The sequence below is a fragment of the Hippoglossus hippoglossus genome, chromosome 6 (genome assembly GCF_009819705.1).
Source record: "Hippoglossus hippoglossus isolate fHipHip1 chromosome 6, fHipHip1.pri, whole genome shotgun sequence".
NCBI lineage: Eukaryota > Metazoa > Chordata > Actinopteri > Pleuronectiformes > Pleuronectidae > Hippoglossus > Hippoglossus hippoglossus.
In genome coordinates, this window is record NC_047156.1 from 28334346 (window position 1) to 28353433 (window position 19088).

Here is a 19088-nt window from a genome sequence, read left to right on the forward strand (position 1 = left end):
TTGCCTCTATGTGTGTGTCTGTGTTTTCATGAGCCTGGACAACCTTTGCTCTCTATTCATCTACTGTGGAGAATCAATTAATTCTCATTCAAAGATGAAGATACCTTTTATTTATTTATCGATTTATTTATTAATTTTACTTCAGTCTGATAAAGGGACTGTTTGTGGTGTATTACGACCTTCAAAGGCCCATTGACTGTTTTAGATGAAGGCACTTTATGATATAAGCAAGGCACTTTGGGCCTGATCTACTAAATGTTTGTGTGTGTAAAAACGTGTGCAAACTTGATTTCCCCCGCAAAAATACATGCCAGCTGATCTACTAACGGTACACACTGAGGATTGCGTGCAAATTCAATTCCAATTCCATGGCATTAAATTTCGCTTTGCGCTTGCAGTCACTCTGCTCTCCTTAACGCTCCATGGCGGAAACCAGTAACACACGCAAAACACTCATTAGATACTACTGCCTTTACCATGTTTGCAGCTGTTATCATTTGCACAATTATTTTTAGAAGATCACCCGCAAAACTCCCACCAACCAAACGTGCAATCTGTTATAATGCACCCGCAATTTAGCACTCTTTATTTGGGATCTTAGTAGATCAGGCCCTTTATCTTGATTATCTTTTCATTAGACTGATGTTTGTAGTGTGACTGAAAGCTGACACAATATTAAAGACTTTACTGGTCTTAATGTTGTGACTGATGGTTGTATATACTGTACTACATTCTGAACTGTCAGTTATATCACCAAACAGTTAATTTAGTTATTAAAGTCATTTTCCATGGCCTCTCGACTTGACTTAGTCAAAAATACATGATTAAACCACAACATAAATACAAACTTAATGTGTGTATGTTGTGTCTGATCAGTGTATATCTTGTGTGACTCTTGTTTTGACTCTTGCTTGTGTTCCTGTGTCCAGGTGGTAGTTCCTACTCGGGTTGGACAGGTGTATGTATATGACACTGTGAAACCAGACCAGGACGAGTATGACGTCCCACCCAGACATTCGCCTTCCATCCAGCAGGACATATATGATGTGCCACCCACCCGCCAGCAGTCCAACACACAGGTCAGTGTGTATGTATGTGTGACAAGGAGAGAGTGTGTCCATCCAACTACACAATAGATACGGCTAGATAGATCTATTCTATGACATTACACAAGTATGATTTAGTTTGATTGGCTTGCACAGTAATAATGGATTCATGTTGACTTTGTTGTGTAAACCAGCATATTTTTCTAATTCTTATCTTTTAAACCCCAAATTAGGTTTTTATCGACACTGAGTGTAAAACATTAAAAACATCACTCCCCACCATAGCCAACTTATATTAACATACATTCCGTACATTTAAATGGTTTGTGGCATTGCAACATTAGTAACTGGAAGGCCACTCAGAGTGTATTCCTCTGCCAAGGTTAACGCCCTTTCCTGTCATGTAAAAAAAAAAAAGGGAAACAAAATTCCTCAATCTGCACATGTATCTGTATCTGCTCCAAAATGCAATGGGCTCTTTCATGGGTCATGTCTAGGGCTAGAGCGGTCGTCCTTCAACAAGAAGGTCGGCGGCCCGATCCTGTCCCCATCTGCATGCGGAAGTGTCCTTGGGCAAGATACTAAACCCTGAATGGCCCCTCATAGAAAAAAGTGCTGCCCATAGATGCACTGTATGTATGAATGTGTGTGAATGGGTGAATGGCAAAACTGTACTGTAAAGTGCTTTGAGTGGTCATCAAGACTAGAAAAGTGCTATATAAATACAAACCATTTACCAAGTCTTACACCTCCACAAAAAAGCAAAAAAAGTAAAGTGATGCAGTGAGTCATACTGCAACATATACGATATCACTCAAGAATTCCCACTATACACAATTTCAAATATATGTGTGTAAGTTATACATTGTGCCTATATTTGTTATTTTTATTTCCCTTGTGTACTCTGTTTGGATAAAAACTATGTTATGTGTTATGTTTCATAGCATTTTGACAATGACAATTTGACTTTTAAGGCTGGAACGCATATGTTTGAGTGTAACATATGCAATCATGGTATTGGTTATAATTAGTAGCAATAAAGGAGCTGCAGCAGTGTTGGTGATCTTGATTTGATGTGGAGGTCTGATGTTTTGGTCAAAATGTATAAATGTGTGATTGTGTTCTGTATACAGATTTATCAGCAGTGGGTCATATCAGAGCATTGAATTATTTTCCATTAAAGTACACAACTCAATACTATATCTGTACAAAATGAATATCTGATATAATATTCAACCTCACCCTGGATGGAAGTTTTGATGCTGACAAGCCCGAGAAAGGTCACTCAATTACGGCTATCGCAATTTGAGAGCTAGAGCTGCAGCAGGAGGAAGGGTAAAAGAAGTAGGCGCACAGAATGGAAGTATGAAGAAAACAAGATGACAATGCATTTTTTTAAGTCAGCAATCTGAGAGGTGAAGAATGAACACACCACAACACATGACACTTCATCAAAATGACTGCTGTGTGGAAGATGGCGCATGGTAGATGGTTCTGACCATAACAAGTAATCACACACACTCAATAAAATCACAGCTCAGCTTTGTGGCACATTGAGCTATTTGTGAACATTGTGCATCACACTCACTTGAGGTCTGTGGAGAGAGTGACAGCTGATTTTTTTTTCACTGGAATATAAGCTCTGACTGGAGTGTGGAAAAGGAAAAACTGTGGTATGTGTTAGAAGTAAAACTCTTTCCATCTGCATCTGCTAAATGGTCAAACTGAATTTGTTTAACAATAACTAAGATTGCTGAACCTTTACATACTGTTCGGGTCAAATTTGACCCATTTTGACATTTGACAGCAGTAAAAATACCCTGAATGGTATTCTTTTAGCCTGAAATTGTATGACTTTTCCTAAAGTGACATACATTCTTTCGTACAGGTGCTACAAGTTTTTGTACACTGAGGCTGTTCCAGATCAAATTTGACCCGTATCTATTGAAATGGATTTAGAGCCACCAGTGTGGGTCAAATCAAGGAAAATGGTGGTTTAGGGGAATCTTGAATGCCATCTGTGTGTATTTTTTATGGAAGAGTGGTAACAGAGTTGAAGGGGGACCTTGACACTGTCACGAAAACTGTCTGTGTTCCCACCATATTTGCCCAGGTTCCCACAGAGACAGGCACCTGCTGGTCTTTGAAGGGTCACGGGGGAATCTCGAAACAGTGAAAGAGTAAAACAGCATAGGAGTGATTATAAATGGTGCACATAAGGAACAGATGTTATACAGAGGTCAGAGGGTGCCTTGACACAGACACGAGATCTGCACCTGCAAGCATAAGCAATCTAACAAAATAATCTAAAAATAAACAAATTAGAATCCATTTATTCTGAGCTAACTGAGATCAATACATAGATCAAAAGAGGGGTTGTGGCGTCATAAGATTATAAAGGTAAGTGAGCTGCCATTTCAGTGACTGAGATTATGGCAGCTATAGACATACTGTGTAAGGGGCCCTTGATCTAATCTTCCAACGTGAGGAAGCAGATAGTGATTTGGAGGAGGATGTGTCAGAGCAGGAAGTCAACATGGAGGAAAACTCTGATTTCAGCCCCTCTGATGAAGATGACACAGAGAGAGGAGCCGGCAGAAAGGGAGACATTTATTTCGAAAAACAATTATATCAGTTGGTCCTCACACTGTAAAGCAGCACATGATATTGTGTAATAGTAGATGCTTTAAAACCTAAAAAATACACTCTTCTTGCGCTCTGAAACATTAATTAAGGATTAATAATCCATTTATTAATGTCAGATAGGCTATTTATACATTCTTAATGGATTCTGTAGTTCAAAATTTGGTATAGAGACCAATTATAAGGGAATTCAAAATTTACCCAGACCATACTGTGAAGGCATGTAAGGGTTAATAGTGGTAGGATTGTTCCACACCATACACTCATTCCATTAATACCTCTACACAAACCCTTGTGAGTTTTTAATTTCTCATTACGCTTGTGTAACCCTAACCCCCTATCACTTCAGTTCCAAATGGCCACATTGGAGGTCATCAGCTGGGTGGTCGATGATGTCTGATGATGTTTGAAATAATTACCACATCTGGCACAGGCAGCTACAGAGTCATTTATCTCTCTCATCTTGTCTGTTATCTAAACTGTAGTCAGGTGTAATGCTGAACACTTAAATCTAGGGCTTTATGGAATTGCTGCCTGTTGCAATGATTTGTGTATATAACAACATGTTATTAATGTCTGTCTTGTCCTTTGTGTTAGGTGTATGACACTCCTCCCATGGTGGTTAAGGGGACCTCTGGTGGTCAAGAAATATATGACACCCTAGCAAGTACAGAAAAGAACACACAGCAGACAGTAAGTCTTTGCACTGGAAAGTTTTTCTGAATGTATGTATGTCACAGATATGGAGTATGGCAATCTTGTTACCATTGCTTGCATTTAAGTTTTATTTGTTTAAATATGGCATAATGTACCCATTATGATGTGGTATCCTGTACAGTATATACTGGAAAACTGCAACATGTCAGAATTTCAGGGATAGAATGAAAACATCCTGCATTTACCTCTAACCTAAGAAAGAACAGTGTCAAAATGCAGAATTTTTTTTCTTGAAGATGCATATAAGGTACAAGTTATCCTAGAAAACCACATCATGAAAGATCATTGTTTAAAACGCAACCTAACAACTCCCATGTTTCACTGCTTGGTTAACACAGCCTACATTCAATACGAACTGGCTGAATTGTCTCATACAGCACATGCAAGGTGCTGCTCTTCCAACAGGAACAAATTATCTAAGAATACCATCACAAAAATCAGGTTAGATCAGTCTACAGCAGTGCTAGCAGCTCTGTGGTGAGATTAGTAGGTTTATTGTCACCACCTTGATTAGCATGCCAACATTTGCTAATCAGCTCTCAACACAAAATATATGTTTGTATTCAGGTCAGTGGAATCAGTACAAACCTTTCATTTCACATCAATGTAAGCATCAGACAAGTGAGACCATAAAGCACAATTTTCACACATTTTCTCTGTTAGCTCTGTAAAGCAGCCGTGTGGACCTTGAGAGGCACCATATAAATCAATGTCAAAATCATTATTCTTCTTATTATTAGTAGTAATGGTATTAGCAGTTGTAGGTTAAGTAGTAGTAGTAGTATTAATTTATGTATTTTTCTGATGCATTTTTTAAGTAATTGTGATGATACTGTGACTAGAAAAACACATCAAATCAAATCAAATTTTATTTATAGCCCATATTAACAAATCACAAGTGTTCAGTTTTAAAAGATGCCAAAATTTGCCCTTGTAACAACACATATTGGATTATACTAACTATTTATAAAAATACAGTTGTGTTGCTGACTCAGCAAACTAAGGTGATCTACGACCTCATTTGGCAGCATATTACTAGAAGCATATTATCAGCAGCATAAATTGGCTTCTGATGTAATACAATTTTATATATATGTATAAATATAGATAGTGAAAATAACCTATGTTTTCGAATCAACTCATGCGTACCATATTTCATTATATGAATACAAACTGTATAACAGAATTATTCAAATATTGTGATTACAACTGATCAGATTTAAATACAAGCAAATACACAGTTGTCAGTGATCAATAGCCTGAATTTATTCCAGACATGATGAGATGCGGGTAGATCTGTCTGTGAAGTCCTAGCAACTAAAACCATTCATCTTAAAAAACAAGTGAGTGACTGTGCTGTAAAGTAAATCAAAAACTTAATGTAATGCAGAATATTTCTCTCCCACTTTCTCTTTAGGTCTATGACTTCCCCCCATCTGTCAGTAAAGATGTCCCTGATGCCCAGCCAATCAGAGAGGAAACCTACGATGTTCCTCCCCACTTTGCCAAACTCAAACCCCAAGTCCCCGTCCCTCCTAGCCAGTACCTGCACAAAAACCTGAATGACAATGACAAAGAGCCACCCATTCCAGAGGACGTGTATGATGTCCCGCCCCCCATTCTGACTGAAAAGCATTATCACAGAGATAGGAGCGGGGTGAGCCAGGCCCCCCAGGAGATCTATGACATCCCAGCCAGCCTGCGGACTGGAGGTCACCCCACCCAGGATGTCTACGACTTCCCCAGGGAAAGAGAGGAAAGAGGAGGAGAGAGGGGAGATCACTATGTCTACGATGTCCCACCACAGGTAGGTAGAGATAAAGGGGCAGGCCCACATTTCAGGAGAGATGTTAGCAAAAAAGGTACCGTTAACCTGTTTTTGATTTTACAACAGTCTCCTCTGAGCCTTAGTCTCTGTTACTGTACTCCCTTAGATTTACTGAAATTACTCAATGCTCTACTGTCAGGGTTCATCTTGGATTTTTAAGCTTTTAATTTGCAGGGGGACTTTGAATGATTTAAAATGTTATGTTAATTTATCCGTTCTTCCATATTGTAGTTTGGTTTCTATTTGTTTATGAAGTTTGTAATCGTTTTTATTCAGGTTTTGTCTTCATATTTTACATCCTAGCTTTTGTTGATTAAATATACACTGCTACCTTAGCTCAAAGGCAGGAAATTGGGAGAAACTGCTCGCTAAGCTTCTGTGCATCCTGCCTGGTATCTGTTTTCCAGGTTGTGCGTGATGCCCAGTCTACCAGTGAGGAGCTTAACATGTCCTTCAAGCGGCTGTCTGCCTCGAGTACTGGAAGTACACGGAGCAATCACTCTGCTTCATCCTTAGACATCGTCTCTGTCCATGACACCTCATCTTCCTCCTCACTTCCTGCTCCTGGCTGCATTTCAGGGAAACCCCTCATCTTGGACCTGGAGCAGGCCATGGAGCGTCTGTCTCGCCTGCAGCAAGCCGTTGAGTCCAGTGTTTCCCTCATGATGTCATTCATCACAGGTAACTGGAGAAGCCCTGCTCTCCTGGAAGGGAACCTTTCAGCCATTCATCAGGCCGCAGACCGGGTGCGTGCCACTGTCCGAGACTTCCTAGAATTTGCCAGGGGGGCTGTGGCAAATGCCTCCCAGGCCACAGACCGCTCTCTGCAGTCTAAACTGGGCCGTCAGGTGGGGAAGATGGAGGAGGTCTTCCAGAGTTTGGTTCAACACAGTCAGAGCTTAGACGCTATTTCCTGGTCACACATGGCACTCACAGCACCACCACCGGGAGGGGATGATTTAGATCGAATAATCATGACAGCACGGGGGATCCCAGATGATGCCAAGCAGCTTGCCTCCTTTCTCCACGGTAATGCTTCTCTTCTCTTCAAACGGACCAACCGGCAGCAGCAGCAGCTGCCACTTCCTCCAATCCCAGGGGAGATCAGCAGTCACACGACAGGATCAGGTAATGGGAGCTATCAGGGAGGGGAGAAGATGAACATACAGTCAAGACCCCTCCCCTCACCACCAAAGTTTACAGCTGGAGAGGAAGAGGAAGGTGTGAACAGGCCATATGAGACCACAGAAGAAGGCTGGATGGAGGATTACGACTATGTGCATCTACAGGTACACACATTCACACACACAGCAACATATGAGGACAATGACTGACACAGTGAATTTGTAACTGTGTTGCTGTGGTTTCCATTATGATAAAAGTTTATTGTTACTACCAACCATTGACCATGTAATTTCCGTCAGGATTAAAACCATTTATTGCATCATGAAACTCATAGTTTAGCAGTGTGTCAGCATCTCTGTTACATGATACTCTGCAAATGTGAGGAAGTCTGACACAAACTGTGTCTGTGAACCCATATCTACAGATGGTGGTTATATGAGACAGGTTGCTAAACTTTGTATGGAATAAAGAAAGTATTTATGAGAATATTGATAACTGATATTGATTAAGTTGCGATCACATCCGAATAAAAAATATAGCTTTCTTTCCTAATTCTCATTAATGAGATTTTAGTTTTCTATTGGTAATTAGAATTTTTAAGCACTCACACCTACACATGCATTAACACAGTAGTTATATAATTTGTCCATTCGTCTGTCGTTTCAAGAGGCATTATGTTTTTGGGTTGTCCGTCCGTCCCATACTCATGAATGTGATATTTCAGGAACGCCTTTAGGGAATGTCTTCACGTTTGGTACAAACATTCACTCTGACTCAAGGATTAACTGATTTCATTTTTGGTAGCCAAAGGTCAAAGGTAAGGAATTTCATATACAGCTAAATTCACTTTGACTCATGGATGACCTGATTAGAATTTGGTGGTCTTATTAGTATTACTATGTACACGGAACCTGCACTGGTTAGCATAGGCATAGAACCGCAGTGCTGTAATTGTAGTTATTGATCAAAAATAGTTTTTGTTTTAAAAGCTGCGGGTTAAACGTATTTGGTCAACAGCAAGGCAAGAGTGCTTTGAAACAGGTGCAGAAAGTATTGCAAACTATTTATGTTTGTGACATATTTGACAGATAGACATTAAAAGTATGGTGAAAGATAATTTTTGCTGTGAACCGTGTGCGGTACAATTCTATAGAAGAGCAGTGTGGCTCACGCGCCTGATGCACTCTACTCACACAGGCAGTGTGGTCCAAGCATTGCCATTGCAGTATGAAAGTGAGTTAAATTATAGTTTTGTTGACAAATTTAACATTATGCATGATGTTGTAACATCTTCATGTCTGCCTGAATAACAGAGATATACTCATATAGTCATGCTTTTTACAAATTGTCTCTGTGAGGGACAAACTCACTCTCCCTAACACACCTATCATGATGAATGAGTACATATGCCTGTGAAGAGTAACAACGTTTTTTACAAAGTCTATGCGTGTGCTTCGTGAGGAGATAGTACCAGTGACTGATTTTGCAGTTCCACTTAACACCAGTTGAGGGAGACAGAGGCAATATATTCATGACACACCTATTGATCCACGAAGATTTGTTTCAAATTAACCAGCACAAGTGGTGTAACTGCTGTGTGTCTGTGTGTTGATGTGTTAGGGAAAGGAAGAGTTTGAGAAAAACCAAAGACAGCTGCTGGAGAAAGGCAACATCATCCGCCACAACAAGACACAACTGGAACAGCAACAGGTATGTGTGTGAGCGAGTAAACATAGAAGCTGCTTTAATTGTTACTTGGCCACTCAGAGACAAACAAAGTCCACAATAAAATAACAGGTGAATATGATGATGTTATGAATTTGTTATGAGGCCAAAACTATACCTGAAAAAGACAAAAAGCTACCAGTCTTGACATACATAGTTAGTACTATTTATTTGAAAGTGAATTGGTTGGTTGGTTTAACATTTAAGGGAAATAATGAAGCCAGGGGCTATTCAACCATATGTACAGGGGGAAACATCATTTAAGAATTTACATTTCTTAAAAGTGAAAAATTGTAATATCACATTGACAGTAGTATTCAGATACTTTATAAGGTTTTGGTCAGTTGTCTCCTATTTCTCTTGATCATCTTTAGGGTGTTTATACACTATAGATGGAGTTCATCTTTGGTAAATTCACATATTGAATGTATATGATGTAGAAAGACACATCTGTCATACAGCTGCAAATCAGAACAAACACTAAGTCTTGAGGTGGAATGAGCTGCCTGCTGGGCTCAGAGACAGGACTGTGTCAAAGCACAGATCAGGGGAAGGTTAGAAACAAAGGAAGAAGTCTGTAACAATCAGGATTCTTCCTATAGTTGGCTGCCAAACTGAGCAATCAAGAGAGAAGCACCTCAGAAACAGAGGAGACCAAGAACCTGATAATCATTCTGACTGAGCTCCAGAGATCCTGTGTGAAGATGAAAGAAACTTCCAAAGACACAACCATAACTATAACAGTTCACCGAATAGGGGTTTATAAAACATAATAAACATAATCATAATCAACTGATAAAAGCAACTAAAACTCTTTAAATGTCAAGCAATCAATAATCAATAGTTCAGGCATTACAATAGAAAGGAGTTCAGAGAGCTGATCAAGAAAGCCTGACAGATTTCAATCTGTAGATCAAAATGCACAGTGTTTTAAGATACCCTCTAATAATGTCATCCAAAGTTCCAAAGGATGAAAAGTCACCCAAGTAGAGAACACTTGAAGTTATTACAAACAACTGAAAGTCCTCCCCTCTACCAGATCATCTAGGCCTGTTAAAAAAGATGAGAAACTGCATAGTGAGGTTTCTGTCAACGAGCCAAAGTCCTCAACATTAAGCAAGGTTTCTGATATCATGATAATGTAAATTATGCACTCTGGATACTGTTTTTGGGGAAGTTGTCTTAACTACAAGGGAGAGCAAGATCCATGTGCAAGTGGGGAGAGGTGGGTGGGTGTCGATATGCAACGGGTAGTCAGGGTGAAGACAGTAGAATGCTGAATGTTTCCAAAAGAGATTAAAGTTGTCCACAAAAGCTACATTGCGGGCAGCACGTGTGGAAACAGAGTATGGTTAACAGCTGTAGGTTTCCAAAGAGATGTTGGAGAGTGACCAGAACTAGTCACTCTGTTGCAGAAGAAATTTCAAAGAGAGACCCTTGACTCTCGCACTGTAAAAAACAAGATTATCTTATCTTGAAAGGGCATGAGACCACAGGGCCATGTGCGCAAACAGAAATCACAGAAACTGAAAAGAAAATTTAAGATGTCAAGAATGCCTAAACAAAAATCTAAAGACAGGAAGTACACTAAACTGAAACTGTAAAACAAGATGTTATATTTAGCAGTTTAAGCAGAGGATACAAAATAACAATATATGGGATGCAGTTACACGTTCAGTTAAAGGTGAATCGGGAAAAGTCCCACATTTGATTATGTAAAAAGTTGTTTGATCTCAATTCTGAAGTCAAAATATTTGTAAACACTAAAGGGAGAGGGGTAAGGGAAAAGGGAAAGGGAGGGGGGCAGGCTTGACAGAGTTATCTGAGCTGGAACAGCGTATCATTGGAAACACAGTGCTGCAAGGTAACCCTCAGTTGAGCACCAACCCCAACCTGGTACAGAGCAGGGTTTCTGACAAAAAATGTCAATGATATTCGGTTTGGGTTCAGGTCAGTCACTGGCTGGGCTTATTTTTTATACACTGCTCATGTCTGTAATCTGGGAATACAAGCACTTACCATCTGTGTAAGGGACAGGGAAAAACAAACTTCAGGATTGGGTCAGGTTCGGACACAAAAAACTGAATCCCTTACGGGCTCATGTCTCGGTCGGTTAGTTTTCTCTTAGGTTCTGAAAGACAGAAAAATGGGACCTGAGCCGCTTTCTGATCTGGACACCGACCTGGGCGCTGTCTGGTGCGGTTGCATCTTGTGGGTCATGTTTTTGTCTTCTCAGTTTTTCAAGGGTTAAAATTGAACGGCACATTTGAAGTAAAAGCTGTAGCTTTAAAACCATGTAACATGTGACACATTTAATATGAAAACGCCAGTGTGTCACAGCTAAAGATGGGAGACTTTTTTTGTAATTTAGTGCTCACATGTCCATGTGGTTAAAATCTTTAGACAAAAAAGAAATTAATAAAAATTATGCATGATGCGTTTTAGTCTTGAAAATGTATTCTAAACTTTAAGCCACATACAAGCAATACATTATAAAAAATAAAATTATATGGTAATTTAAATCCCACCATACACCTTTATAATTGAAGATTATTTTGCACAAGCATGGGCGAGTCAAGTTTGCTCTTGAGTGTGCAGAGATTCTGTTCTTACATAAAAACAAATCCCAGATAAGAAAACATTGGTAAGTGTCAAAATCTCGGTGAAACTGCGTAAGTAGGTTTTAAGAAGAAATTTCTTCTCAATAGCGGTTGGTGAATGAGGCCCATTGTTTTTGATTAATCAAATATCACTATAAAATGTCCAATTTAGTTGAGGATGCACATCAAAAGTTCCCAGACTCAGTGATTCAGTTCAGAAACATACAGAACAGAGATAGGCATCTAGTCTTGGCATTTCAGAAGCTGAATCAGAAAATCTAAAATTATCTTCAATATTTAGACATTGCATATTATCAAAATTGTAGATTTTTTTCGAAACATTGACCAACTGGCTAATTATTATAGATCTAATAATATTACTCTTTATTATTCACTGTCCCCTCCTCTTCCTCCAGATTAAACAGTTTGAACGGTTAGAGCAGGAAGTCAGCCGGCCTATCAACAATGACATGACGGGTTGGGTCCCGCCCCCCCACCACCCTCTGGCCGACCAGCTAGCCCAGAATGGCCCTGGAGGCCTCTCTTCCTCCAAGCTCTGCCACGGCGACCAGCAGCTCCTCCTGTTCTACCAGGAGCAGTGTGAGCAGAATGTAACCACGGTGACCAATGCCATTGACGCCTTCTTCACCGCTGTCAACTCCAACCAGCCGCCCAAGATTTTTGTGGCACACAGCAAGTTTGTCATCCTTAGTGCACACAAGTTGGTGTTCATCGGTGACACACTGTCACGTCAGGCCAATTCTCCTGAGGTTAGGTCACGAGTGGCCCAGAGTAGCAACATCCTCTGCGAGAAACTCAAAGACATTGTGATCAGTACGAAGACAGCGGCACTTCAGTATCCTTCCCCTGGAGCAGCCAGAGACATGACTGAGAGGGTGAGGGAGCTGGCTGGGTATACGCAGCAGTTCAGGATGGTGCTGGGACAGCTGCTGCTTATGTAGGGGTTGACAGGGGAGAAGAAAAAAAACAATGACACAAAATGAGATGTCCCAGGAACATGGGGTAATAAATGCTCCCTGTAACTCGGCGTGGACGACACTGTGTACACCCTTTCAGTGTGAGGTTGGAGACCCTCGACCGGAAGAGGATTTCCATTCATTCTGTTTCTTACATGAAGTCAGGGAAACCCTGACACCCTGTCTGGGACTGGGAGGCTGACCTCATATCCATCCTCTGCTCCCTCCCTATCTCGCTTTACACTTTAACCATTCCTCTTTCATCACAGCGAGCATTTTATTCTAGACAAAATAAAAAAATTATCATCAGTGGGCTGGGCCAATGGTTGTAAAATAATCATTGTAAGTATTTAGGGTACATATTTAGTCAGAAAACCAGAACAATAAAAGACTACAGAACTGCCAGTGTATAAATATAAATATTCGGCTCTTTTTTTCAATAAGATCAAAACATAAATGTAGTTTTTGACACTATCGATAATAATAATATAATAATATTGCTATACCATTGATTATGGCTCTGATTCTTGATCCTTGTATCTTTATTGTTATTGACATGTTATTTCCAGATGCTATGGAGCTACGTTGTAATACCTTTATGCTCTTCCATCCCTGACAAAGGCACACTTTTCAAGAAAACACTGGAGCACACAGCCATCTTTAAAGTTCACCTGATGAAAATCTGACAGCTCTACATGGTGCCATGTTGCCTCAGAGTTTGAGCAAGGTGTCCACATTAAGTCCACCAGTGCAGGCAACACTGCTGCCAAAGATGTCAACATAACTGTACAGTTCCAGTACTGTAGTTATTAAAGATTATCTCAGTGCTATGCTTTTTTTGTAAATCTATATGTCGGTTGTTTTGTAAGAGGCATGTATCAGAGAAAAAGCGTGTAAAGGGTTAAGGATAAACAAATGAAATTAAACCAGTTTTTTTCTTCTTTTCTCTGACACTGATTATTTTTGATGTATGTTCAGTCTGGAATGAAAACCAGTGAAAAATGTTTGGTCCATGTACAGAAGAAGTTTTACATTAAACATAGATTCAAGATCACAGAAAACCTGCAGCTAAATTGGGTTTCATTTTTGATTGTAAAATTCGAGGAGTAGAAACACAATCAGAAAGATTCCAAACAAACCAACTGGTCAGTCAGTTATTTTATTTAGAAAAGAATAAGATAATGACCCAAACTATCCATCACAGTTTAAAGGGCCTAGTTTCTTTGCTTCCAAATTGTCAAAAGTTTCAGCCTATGTTGTTTAAAAGACAATAGTTTAAAATGTCCCCCTGAGCAGAGTAACTTCTTCAGGACCTGATCAAGCATGGTTTTAAGTTAGTTCCACATACTGCACAATTAAAAATAAATACTTTAAAACGTTAAACGATCAATGAACACAGTGCGCTACATAAGCAGTGCATCTGAAAAGCAGATAGAACCCCAGAAGAATCAGTGTGATCCACATCATGGCATGTCTATTCGTTGATGATCCTGTGGAAGAAGGTGCTCAGATCCTGCAAGGGGCATTTACACCACCGGCCCTGAGGGTTTTCAGAGACTGGACCAATCCGCTGGGCTTTGCTAAGGAGTACCTGTGGGAGAGGTAAAGATTCAGTAGACCCAGCATAGCCTACTTATGTAGTCTACTGGAACCTCCCATGAGGAGGATTGCCGAAGTCAAGCCTTAACAACGGTGCAGTCAGTCTGCATAGTTCTCCGTTTTTGGTACATTTGTGTATGGTGTAGGAGATGCTAAACATCTCTCAAAGGCAACGGTATGAAGGGAAATGAGGAGAGTTTACCTTGCACTGAGGAGGTTTTTAAATATCTTCATAGTTTTCCCAGGCCACCTGCATACATAAATGATCAAGGAGGCATTTTATTCCATTGCAGGTAGGTGCTGTTCACATAAATGTACAGTATTCTAAAACATGTCTGTACATTAACTTAATTCTCTCGTTCAGACTTCCCTAATGTCCTTGGTGCCAAAGACTGCAAGCATGTGCGTATTGAGACCCCAACTGGACTTGTGGAGGCAGACTATTTAAACCGAAAATCTTGCCACAGCATAAATGTACAGGTATGTATTGTGGACAAATGTTCATACAGTCAGAGCAGGGAAAAAAAGTAATTTCACTTCCTAACAAATATATTAGAGCACTAAAGGGTAGGCTAGCTGCCAAACAATCTTACACAATAGCAGACCTAAAGTTCAAATTATTCTAGAATGTGAAACAAGTATTCACATAATCATGACCTGGATTTGACATTTAGAATGACTGCACCAACGCTTCTTAGTTATGCTGAGCTTTTTTAACTGTACCCTCTATCAAATTAAGTGAGTCGCATCATTGATATTTACTTTCTATGCTGTCAGTCGGACGTACTACGGTAAGCGAATTGCGTCATTTCCTGTTTTCCTGCCGCTGCTGGTGGCTGTTCTCTCTGAACTAGCTCCTCTACTAACACAGCTATTTATCTATATTAATACGGCTAAATTGCCGGTCTATAGTTAAACATCCACACATACCAACCCCTACTCTTTGGTGCTTTAGCGATTCTGTGTCTTTCCATCTGCGTGTCACCGGATTTTTCAGTTTGAGCTCACCCTCGTAGGCTAACAGGCTAATATATCAGCGATGGCTTCTCTCCCTCCCTCTTGCTCCACTGCTCTCTCCTGCTCCGAGTGTCTCATGTTTACTTACTCCTCTGCCTCCTTTAACAGTGGTGGTACATGTAACAAATGTAGTGTATTGGTAGCGATGGAGGCGAGGCTTAGCGACTTAGAAGCTCGGCTCCGCAGCTTAGAACCTCCGTTAGCTGTAGTTAGCCAGCCCCCGCTAGCCGCCGCGGAGCCACCTAGCTTAGCCCCAGCTAGCACTCCCTTGACTTCTCCCAAGCAGCCAGGAGCCCAGGGCGGCTGTGTGGCTGGTCGGAGGGGGCATAGTGCTATCTTTAAAAAGCCCACGATTAAAGACCCACCAGCTCACGTTTCAAACAGATTTTCTCCACTCAACGACACACCCGTTGAGAAGCAAACTCTGGTCATTGGCGACTCGGTCCTGAGAAACGTGAGGTTAGCGACACCAGCGACCATAGTCAATTGCATGCCAGGGGCCAGAGCAGGTGACATCGAATCCAAACTGAAGCTGCTGGCTAAAGCTAAACGTAAATAAAGTAAGATCGTAATTCACGTCGGCAGCAACGACTCCCGGCTTCGTATGTCGGAGGTCACTAAAGTTAATGTTGAGTCGTGTGTGCTTTTGCAAAAACGATGTTGGACACTGTAGTTTTCTCTGGACCTCTTCCTAACACAACAGGTGATGACATGTTTAGCCGCATGTTGTCTTTAACCGCTGGCTGTCGAGGTGGTGTCCTGTAAATGGTGTGGGCTTTGTAGATAAATGGCAAACTTTTTGGAGGAAACCTGGTCTTGTTAGGAGAGACGGCGTTCATCCCACTTGGGATGGAGCAGCTCTCTTATCAAGGAATATTACTCAGTCTATAAAATGACAACCCACAGTTGGAACCAGGAAGCAGAGCTCCAGTGCTAAACACTTTTAACCAATTCTATCAGACCATAATTTAATAACCTTCGAATTTTCATTATCAGAATATATGCCACTAATAAAAAAACTCATTTTCTAGATGCCTACCTGATAGTGCTGTAGCTAAATTTAAGGAAATAATTCCAATTACATTTAAACCTGTATTATCTGTCGATATAACCAACAACTTCTTTACAAACCCTAGCTCCACTGAGATTGACCATCTTGTCGATAGCTCTGTAAAGTCATTACAATTAACATTAGACTCAATAGCGCCACTAAAAAAGAAATGTGTGAAACATAGTAAATTAGCTCCGTGGTATAATTCCAAGACACGAATTAAAACAAGCGTCAAGAAAACTAGAAAGGAAGTGGCGCTCCAGCAACCGTGTTGAATATCACCTAGCCTGGAAAAATAGTGTTAAAGCATATAAGAAGGCCCTCCACAAAGCAAGAGCTGCCTACTACTCCAAATGAATAGAAGAAAGAAGAAATAAAAGAAACTTAAAAACAACCCCAGGTTTCTCTTCAGCACTGTAGCCAGGCTGACAGTCACACCTCCACCGAACCCAGTATTCCTCGATCCCTAAATAGCAATATCTTTATGACCTTCTTTAATGATAATAACTATTAGAAATAAAATCAACCATCTCCTGCCCTCAATTGGCACTAATACCCTATCAAGAACAGAAATCTCAGAAACGGCTGAGAATCTTACCAATTATTTAGACAGCTTCTCTCTGATCACCCTTGATCAGCTGACCAAAATAATCTCATGTTCTAAACCAACAACTTGTATCTTAGATCCCATCCCTACAAAATTACTTGAAGAAATTCTGCCCCTAATTTATCATCAGGATATGTACCACAGTCCTTTAAAATAGCTGTAATCAAATCCCTTCTCAAAAAACCCACCCTAGACCCGCAGGTTTTAGCCAACTACAGACCGATATCTAACCTCCCCTTCCTGTCTAAAATCCTTGAAAAAGTTGTAGCCAATCACCTGTGTGAGTTTCTCCAGGAAAGTAATGTAAATGAAGACTTTCAGTCGGGGTTTAGAGCAAATCACAGCACGGACAGCCGTGGCAAAAGTCACTAATGACCTTCTAATAGCTTCAGATCAGGGGTTTGTGTCCGTCCTCGTTCTGTTAGATCTTAGACCATCACATTTTATTACAGAGACTAGAACAGTTAATTAGCATTAAAGGAACCGCCCTAAACTGGTTTAAATCATATTTTTCAGATCGATTCCAATTCAATTAACTAAACTCCAAGCATGTCTCAAGGACATAAATTCTCACTTAAAACTAATTTCTAGGACCGCCTTCTTCCATTTGCCTAATATCTCAAAAATCGGACATGTCCTTTCTCAAAAAGATGCAGAAAAACTAGTCCACGCCTTTGTTACATCCAGACTTGATTATTGTAAGTCCTTATTATCAGGCTCCAGCAGTAAGTCGTTAAAGACTCTGCAGCTTGTCCAAAATGCTGCAGCACGTGTCCTGACAAGAACAAAGAAAAGAGAGCACATTTCTCCTGTATTAGCTTCACTACACTGGCTTCCAGTTAAATCTAGAATAGAATTTAAAATTCTCCTCCTCACCTTCAAGGCCCTTAATAATATGGCACCAATATACCTCAAAGAGCTGATAGTACCATATCAACCCACTAGAGCACTGCGCTCCCAGGATTCAGGCTTACTTGTCGTCCCTAAAGTCTCTAAAAGTAGAGTAGGAGCCAGAGCTTTCAGCTATCAAGCTCCTCTCCTGTGGAATCATCTCCCACTTTCAGTTCGGGAGGCAGACACCATCTGTACGTTTAAGAGTAGGCTTAAAACCTTCCTTTACGATAAAGCTTATAGTTAGAGCTGGTCCAGGCTTGTCTCGGACCTGCTCTTAGTTATGCTGCTATAGGTCTAGAAGGTCGGGGGACACATGACACACGGAGCTTCTCTTTCCAGCTTCTCCTTCCTCTTCTCCCTCATCACATCAAAGAAATTAATATCTCATCAATACATGTTACTGACTTGACTTCTTCCCCGGAGTCCCTTTTCCTTATCGTCCGTAGGTCCAGGGACGCAGCTGCGGCCACATCGTGGATTAAGATCTGTGGATCGCGTATCAGAGATCGTGATCGTAATGGTGGATCCTGTATGGCGGATTCTGTATCGTGCTGGCTGATCGTGATAATAATGGCGGATTCTGTATCGTGTTGGCATCTGATAATGGTGGTGGACCACGATCGAGGTGGCAGCTGATGGTGGATCCTAATGGCGGCAGTGGACAATGACTGTGGACTATAGTGGCATCCGATCTTGATGGTGTATCATGATCGTGGTGGCTGCTGACCATGGACTATGATTACAACAGGACTGCTTGATATACAATATTTCTCCTCAGATACTCGACCATTACTGACAATAATCCATCAATTCATTGACCTTCAGTTATGCTTAAGTGTTTATTCTAATCAATGCTGCAAATACCCTTATCTTGCTGGTGTTCTCCTTTACACTTGACATCTATTGCACTTCTGTCCGTCCTGGGAGAGGGATCCCTCACATGTGGCTCTCTCTGAGGTTTCTACGTTCTCTTTACCCTGTTAAAAAGGTTTTCTAGTAGTTTTTCCTTACTCTTGTTGAGGGTTAAGGGCAGAGGATGTCACACCTTGTTAAAGCCCTATGAGACAAATTGTGATTTGTGAATATGGGCTATACAAATAAAATTTGATTGAATGATTGATGATCTGCAATGAGAGATGCCTCATCTTGAACATTGTGGCAAAATGGCTGGGTTTTGTGCACAATGCTCCGATATTTTGAGCTTCATCACTGTCCTAGAGGTTTGCACAAGGTAAGATAATGTTGTTACCATCCTTGGG

General features: G+C 40.6%; 1 protein-coding gene and 2 pseudogenes across 4 annotated transcripts in view; all 3 read left to right on the forward strand.

Annotated features, from left to right (window-relative positions):
* bcar1 (BCAR1 scaffold protein, Cas family member) overlaps positions 1-13606 on the forward strand; it is a 105885-nt gene extending 92279 nt beyond the window's left edge. For 3 of the 4 annotated variants that reach the window (XM_034587332.1, XM_034587334.1, XM_034587331.1), the window contains 6 exons: positions 930-1079; positions 4287-4382; positions 5824-6213; positions 6642-7523; positions 8980-9069; positions 12101-13606. In XM_034587332.1, the coding sequence (XP_034443223.1) occupies positions 930-1079; positions 4287-4382; positions 5824-6213; positions 6642-7523; positions 8980-9069; positions 12101-12646 (2154 nt within the window). In that variant the 3' untranslated portion in view covers positions 12647-13606. The remainder of the gene's footprint in view (positions 1-929; positions 1080-4286; positions 4383-5823; positions 6214-6641; positions 7524-8979; positions 9070-12100) is intronic. The other variant, XM_034587333.1, reaches the window with a different exon arrangement.
* A 240-nt stretch (positions 13607-13846) lies between these two features.
* On the forward strand, positions 13847-15281 carry LOC117763293 (annotated as a pseudogene).
* Positions 15044-16240, forward strand: LOC117762758 (annotated as a pseudogene).
* Positions 16241-19088: the final 2848 nt, after the last annotated feature.